The sequence below is a fragment of the Macadamia integrifolia genome, chromosome 6 (genome assembly GCF_013358625.1).
Source record: "Macadamia integrifolia cultivar HAES 741 chromosome 6, SCU_Mint_v3, whole genome shotgun sequence".
Classification (NCBI taxonomy): domain Eukaryota; kingdom Viridiplantae; phylum Streptophyta; class Magnoliopsida; order Proteales; family Proteaceae; genus Macadamia; species Macadamia integrifolia.
The window spans coordinates 20,244,458-20,253,784 of record NC_056562.1 but is presented as its reverse complement, the minus strand read 5'-3'; the positions used below and the strand labels follow the sequence as shown (position 1 = coordinate 20,253,784).

At 37.6% G+C, this 9,327-nt stretch overlaps 1 protein-coding gene across 1 annotated transcript; it reads left to right on the top strand.

Annotated features, from left to right (window-relative positions):
- The first annotated feature begins 7,223 nt into the window (after window positions 1–7,223).
- LOC122081503 (probable calcium-binding protein CML18) lies at window positions 7,224–8,739 on the top strand. The gene has a single exon (XM_042648652.1). It carries the CDS (start codon window positions 7,961–7,963, stop codon window positions 8,450–8,452), a length of 492 nt encoding a protein of 163 aa, XP_042504586.1. The 5' UTR covers window positions 7,224–7,960; the 3' UTR covers window positions 8,453–8,739.
- Window positions 8,740–9,327: the final 588 nt, after the last annotated feature.

Genomic DNA, 9,327 nt, shown 5'->3' with positions numbered 1-9,327 from the left:
CCACTTTGCTCATATTGCATGTATAGATGAGAAGGAAATTAAATTTTTGTATTTTTAAAGTAATTGTAGATTGTGTGAGTGGTTCAATTATGCAATTTATTATGTTTACATTTTCCTTTTCAATTTCTTTCTTTTCCTTGGTGGAGTGGTCATCAAAAGAGAGTTGCTGTCATTTTTCTTGAAGACTCAAGAGACATGCTATTCGTTCTTTTTGGCAATCCCACCTCCCAAAAAAAAAAAGAAGCTTTTGCAGTGTAAGAAAAGCTAATTAGATCTCTCAATGCCCTTTTAAGTATTAGTTTATCCCAAAGGAGTTTGAAAGGTTACTTACAACTTCTACTACTACTACTCTACCTTGATTCTTAATGCTTTCTGATTAATTCAGTTCAGAACAGAGAATAGGGAGCGACGAACAGATCGAATAGAGGGAGTGTCGAGAGCGTGGAACAGATCGAGAGAGCAGAGAGCAGGGAGCGACGAACAGAGGGAGTGTCAAGATTTCAGGGTTAGGGCTTACAGAGAACCGAGAGGGAGATTCGAGATCGAGAGAGAGAGGCTGAGAGACAGAGAGAGTCGAGAGAGAGAGAGAAAGAGGGAACCGAGAGGGAGAGTCGAGAGAGAGGTCGAGATCTGAGCTTTTCCTTGTAGAGATCGAAATTTCAGGCCGAGAGACAAAGAGAGTCGAGAGAGAGAGGCCGAGAGAGCTTTTCCTTGTAGAGATCACATTTTTATTTCAAAATATGAATCGAACCGGTTTGTTTCGGTTTGTTCTCTACTGGTTTGGTTGAAGATGGTTTTTTCAGTGGTTAATGGTAGATTAAATCTGAACCTTGGATATATAATGGGTACACGTGTCAGTCGCTTGGGGTAGAATTGCATGGAATTGCACAGATGGGAATTTCAGACGATTTCTACCCCTTAAAAAGCGGGATCTAAGAAGAACAATTAAAGTTTTCTCTCCAAATCTAAACCAAAGACCCTCACTCAATTAGGCTATGTTTGGTAGCCAAGAGAAGAAAAGAAAAGAAAAAAGAATCTAGAAAAGAAAAGAAAAGAAAAGAAAAGAGAAGAAAAGAGAAGAAATGGTGAAAAAATAAAAAGAGTATGTATGTTTGGTTACCAACAGAAGAAAAGAAAAGAAAAGAAAAAAATTCAAAAAATTTTGAATTTTAGGAGAGGGATAGACACATAGGAAATCATTATGTAATCATTCATTTTTGTCTTATTATGTTTTTATATTTTCTTATGTTTTTTTGTGTTTTTGGCAAGAAAATTTTTGGGGGAGCAAAAGAAAATTTCACAATTCCTAAGAGGAATTTTGAATTTGAAAAGGAGAATTTTCTCTTGGGTGAAGACATACCAAGTGCAAAGAAAAATTCTTAACCCAAGAAAAAAAGTACAAAAAGTGTACTTTTTTCTTTTCTTTTCTTTTCTTCTCTTGGCTACCAAACACAACTTAAGGGAGAAGATCCGCAGGTATAGCAATGTAGGAGAACTTACTGCTATCCAGCAAGGCCTAAATCCTCAAGGTGACTGGCATAAGAACTTCAACCAAGATGAGAGAGGGCAAGGTTACAAGTATTCCACTTAGTTTTCATTCTCTCTCTTTTCTTCTTCATTGTTTCAGGTTTTATTTTTTGTATTTCCTTTTTGATCTAGATTATGAAGATTATAGTCTACTAGTTTCTAGTTTGAAGAGAACTTTTTTATTTTTTCTTCAGGGTGGTTTTTATTTGGTCGATCTCTCATCTTAAATAAGGGTGAATGGACTTTTCTCCCTTTTTTTCTAGGCATCCAGATTTTCACTCCTTCTTTCCTTCTTTTTCCCATTTTTTATTTTTTTCTAATCAATGTACCATAGAAGTTTCAGTATAGAGGCGACCAAAGGAAACAAGGGGTTGAAACCTCAAAAAAATAGCAGGAGATTTTTCATTATAATGGCAAAGTTGGAGATAAAAAAAAGTTGAGATTTATCTCACATCTAAATACTCCTACTGTTGAGGGTGCTCCTTGTCTCGATTTGAGAAGGAAAGAGAAGAGAACATGGAGAAAAACGGTTGAGAAGCTCCTGATGCTGGTGCTCAGTGCTAGTCTCTCAATTTGGGAAGAAAGGAGAGTAAGACGGAGTTCGGTAATGGTTTTTATTGTGCAAGTTTCTCAATTTGGTGCTCTGTAATAGAGAAGGGTAGCTGTTTGAGAATGAAATAAACCCTAGAATAGCGGAGTCGGTTGGGTTTTTCGAATTTATCCAGCTACAATGGGTCGAGCAGGGGTGTAGTTTGGTCCTTCTTAGCCATTGATGGAGAGTTGGCCACATGTCAGTAGAAGGAGTTTCACTGCACTTCACTGCAGATTAGCATCCTTGCAGGGGATGTTTTTGATGAATCGACTTCACTATTGAGAGGGGGTGAATCAATAGGCACTAATATTTCTCTAAAAAATTACGTTGACAACCCCATGCACTACGAGCACTGAAACAGATGGATACTTGTATACACTGTTGGCTGGGCTAATCTCAATTTTACCAACTACAGTTCGTGTCCATTCCTGCCTTCAACCAGAGATGGTCAGGCCTACTAAGAGTGTAAACCTACTCTATAAAAATAAATCATAACACTTCTATCTAGACAATAAGCTCACACAATGACAATACGGAATTTTACGTGGTTTGGAAATGTGCTTACTCCACGAAGCAATATCAACAAATGGGTTTTGTATATTGCCCGATACGCTCCTCTTGATTTGATTTTTGATTATACAAAATCGGGACTATAACCCACCACTCACAGGTATAATTGTGGATCACTAGATAGTACTAGACATTTCAATAAACACCTTATGAGTACCCACTCACAAGTCCCTTACAAGAAATTTCAAATGATAAAATTCAAAATCCTAACACAATCATAATTCATGGCTATGCATACAACTCTATTCAACTTGCAATAACCTAAAACAAATAAAGATTTAGAAACTTTACCTAACTGAGTGAGTCACTTGAGGAAACCCACCATCAATACCATTTCTCCACCAAGAAATATGTTTTTCCATCAAATATAGCTTCAATGTATCGAAGGAACTAAGTTGAAATGATTCATAACAATCCTCAATGTCCCTAATGCGTAGACTTAGCTTCACTTCAAAATCTGGGCTGAGTAGGTTGGTTCATCTCTCACTTTCTATTACATACTCAAAAGAAAGATCGTGTGAGATGGTTATGTTATAGGGGATTAGTGGATAATAGTTATTTTAGTTGATTATTAAGTAATTGTTTTTATTATAAGTCATGTAATAATAGGTAATTATGGATGTAATCGTGAAAGTAGTGGGAGTAGTTGTAATCGAATTGGCGAAGTGGATGGAGAAGTTATGTAATGGCTATTAAGCCTATTTATTAGTATTTTGGAATTAAAGAGATAAGTTGAAAATCTCAATTATTTCTCTTATGAGGAAAGAGGCTCGCGGCTCCCTCCTAATTAGCCATAATCCATTCCTTATAATTTCTCTTGAAAAATTCTTATATTTTTTCTCCCATGAGATAGAGGTTGGCATCCCCCTAATTAGTCAAAATCCTTTATTTTATCTACTTTCTCTCCCTTGCTTTTACTTCTTAAATTCTCTCATTCTTAATTTTATTTGTTCCCTTTCGTGCATATAACAAGTGATATCATTTCTCTTATAAGGAAAGAGGCTCACGGCTCCCTACTAATTAGCCAAAACCCATTCTTTATAATTTCTCTCGAGAGATTCTTATATTTTTTCTTCCAAGAGATAGAGGTTGACATCCTCCTAATTAGTCAAAATCCTTTATTTTCTCTATTTTTTCTATTTTCTCTCTCTTGTCTTTACTTCTTAAATTCTCTCATTCTTAATTTTATTTGTCCCTTCTATGCACGAAACAAGTGGTATCAGAGCCAACGATTTTCAACAATGGGTATCCCACCGGAGATCACCAAGGCCATTAATGAAGATCTATGATCAGGCATGCATAACATCATTGCAATATTCAAAACAATGATGGCAAGTTTTTAATGTGTTCGAAAAGGTTTGGCCGAGTTGAAAAAAGAAGCCAAACGCCAAATTAGTGCCGATGTGATCGTTGCACAAACCAAACAAATAAAACTTAAAGTGAACCATCCACTTGAGAAGTGCCCCAAGCAATCTAGCCAACCTCGAGTTGTTTGCAATCAACTAAAGACAAAGGTTCTCAAGCCAGGTTTGATACTGAAAAGGTTAGTGTTATCCATGAAAAATAGTGTGATTAAGTTGCAAAAGCTGAAGAAGAATTTTGAAGAATATGTTGCTTTTGCTGATTGTTATCAAGACATAGAAGTGGGTTGGCCACCACCATTCAACATCACAAATTGAACCTTGAGGACAAGAGTCTTTGAAGGGAAAAGTATTGTTACATACTTAAAAGAAAGATCATGTGAGGTGGTTATGTGATAAGGGATTAGTGGGTAATAGTTATTTTAGTATATTATTAAGTAATTATTTTTATTATAAGTCATGAAGTAATAGGTAATAATGAGTGTAATCGTGTAAGTAGTGGGAGTACTTGTAACCGAATTGGAGAAGTTAATGGGGAAGTTATGTAATGACTATTAAGCTTATTTATTAGTGTTTTGGAATGAAAGAGATAAGTTGAAAATCTCAATTATTTCTCTTATGAGGAAAGTGGCTCGTGGCTTCCTCCTAATTAGTCAAAACCCATTCCCTATAATTTCTCTTGAGAGATTCTTATCTTTTTTCTCCATGAGATAGAGGTTGGCATCCTTCTAATTAGCCAAAATCCTTTATTTTTTTCATTTTCTTTCCCTTTTCTTTACTTCCGAAATTCTCTCATTCTTAATTTTATTTGTTCCCTTCCGTGCACGCAACACTTTCACTCCCAATCTACTCTTCATGTTCTTGTGAGAAATCCTCAATTTGAATCCTTCTATTTGACTCTAAAATGGTCAAATTATACACAATCCCTTGTATAAGGGCATTTATGTAAATATGAGGCACTTCTAAGACACATATCACTACATTAATGGTTGGTGAAGTGTATTGAGTTGGCCCTTACCAATGGCATCTTTTATATTAGCTGTTGGATGACTTTTAAAAATGTAGGATTCACAAGATTATAACAAATGAAATCTTCATCCGTTTATATCTTACATCAAATAAGATCATTCTAAATGGAATCTTTAAAACTTGAATTGAGCATATGCTAAAACAAATTCACTTAAGTGATTCAGTGCATTACATAAAATCATTTTAAATAGAATTTTTAAAACTTGACTTGAGCACATGTCAAAATAGATTCATTTAAGTGATTCAGTATAACACTGTACACCAAATCTCCAATACACTAATCAACCAAAACCATCTTAATTATCACACACACTATGTTGCCAACAAGGACAACAATGCCACACATCGTACCACTTCCGGTGCAACCATTACCACAACTCCAATGCCAAATGTCTGACAGTTTTTCCCGGTATCTTTACCCAAAATGAAAGTGCACAAAGAGATGTTAATAAGCATGTAACTGAAGACATCTTTGCCTATATTAAAAGTGCATGAAGAGGATATTTATTTATGGGTGTAACATGCTGTCACCAACATGTTCAATTAAATTAAGTAATTGCAACATTCTTTTAATTACCTCTTATTAAATGAACATAATATACCCTATTGAAAATAAAAAGTGTTATATTAAAAGGACAAAAATTATGGTTATGATCATCAATCATAATTACAACAAGATTTTCTCTTTTACGAAAGCGAGCAAGATAGATATCATCACCTAAGGCACGTGAACAGCTTACAACACTACATGTCTTACCCCGAAAAGAAAAGAAAAAAGCCTGCATGCACTAGATGTAGATGATCCAAATTCTAGATACACTATTCACATGTAAGTTCTCCCATCCCTTTGGCGTGCATGTGCAAACAGTGATTTAATCACAGGGGTAGGTTTAGTTCAGTGAAGTGTACCTGTTGATCCCATTAGTCAGCGATGTTGTAAAGGTGGGGAAAATCCAGTTCACATTTTAGTGAATTGCCCTTTTGCACAAGCAGTTTGATTTGGTATCACTTTATCTCATCGAGTATGTTCGACATGATAATACAGTCCAAGGGAATGGATCCAAGGATGGGATCATTACAATTGCAAGGAAAACGGTTTAGTCATGAATATTCGTCTCTATAGTTTTATTGCATGGTTTCTCTGGATGGCAAGGAATGATTTACAGTTTCTTCGATAAAAAATGGACTTGGACTCCTTTTTTGCCACTCAATTGATTCAATCTTTTGTTTTCGCTTCAATCCTATAAAATGGATTGATACCTTTGCCAAGCTTTGAAAGAGTGTAGTTGTTCAGAAGATGTCAAGTTCGAAAGTTGTCCGTTCTTTGGATTAAAGAAAAAATAAAGTTTTGTCTCGTTTAGTTGGCTAGCAAGCTAGCAGATAAAAAAAAATTCACTATCTTTCTTTCTAAGCAAGTCATCAAGAGGATTTTCTTCTCTCTCTTTCCCCTCTGAGGTATTATGGTGGTTCAGAAAGCCCATATAGAGTTTCTCCAAACTCAGAAGCTCTACTAATTAGAAAGTTGTCTCATTGGCTTCCATACTAATGTAGTATGGGCGAAGGAGACTCAAGTGTCCAGACAATGATCCAATGGTTCTTGGTGCCTTTGTCAACGCTTCGTTCTCCGTGCCTCTGCCAACGTCTTGTTCTCTATGCTTTCTCTCAAAACGTTGAATCATCATCTCACCACATGGTGCTCGCTCAGGTAGCTATGGGCTGATGAATACTAAGGAGAAGAGCCGGATCCTTATTAAACGGGCCAGATCCTAATTTTGGGGTTTCCTAGGGACCAAATCACTAAGGATTTGTCCCAATTACCTAGAACCGTCCGGTTTAACAACCTTACTCTCCCGTGGAGGGTAACTCGATTCAAAGCTTCCTTTGCAAAATTTCCACTAAAAGGACTCCAATCCAACGATCGCTAATAAGGTTACACAATTTCTATCTTAAACCTGGAAGAAAGATTCCAATCGAGCAAAAGATAAAACGGATATACAAAGTTACAGTTAGACATGATACAGTTACTGAAAGCGGGAGATTGGCGTGGATTAGCACTGAAATTTTCAAATAGCAGTTGACGGAGTCTCTCCACTATCCCAGCAAGAAGGACGTGCTCTCCTCTCTCTCTCTCTCTCTCTCTCTCTCTCTCTCTCTTCACGGATTTCTCGGCTCTTTCGGCGCAACCGTTAGGGTTAGGGTAGACAGGGTATAGAGATAGGGATATAGGGTTTCCACAATCATCACAATCGTTGAATCTGTATTGGTTGGTTTAACGACGAAGCCAGAATCCCATCATCTGCTTCGATGGTGAAATCGAAATTATTAAAAAAAACAAATATTTTCAATCATTATTCTTCTTTTAAGGCCGACATCGAAGAGGGATTTTTCTTCTTCACGCATAAACCCTCTTTCCGATTCTTCGTTTTCGTCTTCGATTGTCCGCGATTTCGTCGTGGATCGCTTGGAATTCGGGAGATTCAGCAAAATTGGAGGTTAGGTTCGTGTAGAACGAGATCAAAGGAGATTGATTTGGATCTCTGAATCGAGACACGAAGAAACAAGAGACCAGATCTGGGTCCGACTCTGATCTAATATACAGGAAAGGAAGAGAATTCGAAAATACAGTTACATGAATTGCTCATCAGCTCCATCTTTTTACAGAGAAGAGAGACAGAGGAGGAAAACGATCTAGATCGAGTTGGCGAGGACGAGAAGCTCGAACAAGAAAAAAAGAATCGGTGAATTTAGCTTGATCGGCAAACAGAGCAGCATTTGGAAATTGGAATGGATAATATCTGAATCTTCGAATTTTCATAGAAGGATACGGGTTGATTGAAGTGATCAGAGATTGATTTAGACGAGGATCAATTTCTTTGTTGAAATGAGCGGACACGAGCCGGTGAAGCTCGATGATGAGCAGATTGCGGAGTTGCGGGAGATATTCCGGTCATTTGATCGGAACAATGATGGAAGCTTAACGCAGTTGGAACTTGGATCACTCCTGAGATCGCTGGGTCTCAAACCAAGTCAAGAACAGCTCGAAGCTCTAATCCAGAAAGCCGATAAGAACAGCAACGGCCTTGTGGAATTCTCTGAATTCGTAGCACTCGTAGCACCCGATCTCCTCCCGGCGAAATCACCCTACACAGAGGAGCAACTCCGTCAGCTATTCCGGATATTCGATCGTGATGGCAACGGTTACATCACAGCAGCAGAATTGGCTCACTCCATGGCTAAGCTTGGGCATGCTCTTACTGCAAAGGAGCTCACAGGGATGATCAAAGAGGCAGACACAGATGGGGATGGTCGTATTAGTTTCGAGGAATTCGCTCAGGCTATCACCTCAGCTGCATTTGATAACTCATGGGCTTGATTGATGAATGATCTTCGGTTACTGGTGGGTCTTCTTCTCTATTGTTCGTTTTCTCCTTTTCACACCAAAATTTCTCCCTTTCTCTATAATTGCTACATTGTAGTGCACAAATCTTTGTGGGTACTCAAATTGCCTGGAATCGGCCAAGGGTCGATCGGTTTTTCTGTAGAGAAGGGATTCGATAATGGTTGTTTGAGCTCGTCAATGTCAATTTTCGATTGTGTGTATATATAGAGGAAGATCTTGATGTGAATGTGAATCTGAACTTTCAGCATTTACAAACTCAAGCTGATCCATTTTCTTTTGATTAGAAAGTTGATTCTCTGTTGCATTTGCATTAATCTCAACTTACAAATAAGTTGATTATTTGATTTTTTCTTTTGGGAATTTTTTCTTTTGGGCCATGTTTGAATGTCTAGAGAAAACTAAAATTTTGTAGAACACCAGATCAGAGGTGTGTGTATTCTCAATTCCCACAATCAATTTCCCATAATGAGTAGTTTGGTTGTCTAGAAATGCAGAGTTTTCTGGTGGAAAACACCCCAATAAGGTGAGTTTTCTGACAAAATTGATGGGGGTTCCATGAAAAGATCCTATCTTTTGTCCTTCACCAGCATTGATGGCAATACCATGACAAGATGGATGATAACTAAAAAGGATTGTCATTGGGATTGCGGGTTCTGAAGGTTCGCATTTCTGAAGATGCCATGTGTGGTGTGTATTACTGTAAGGATAGAAACAGGGTGAGTCAAGGATGGGCCTCGCTGGAAATGATGGTTACCACCAGATGCTGGACTGCTGGAGCTCACTCTCTCTCTTTCGAGGGGGGACAGAGAAAATTAACCCCATTCCTCTCTCTCTCTCTCTCTCACCAG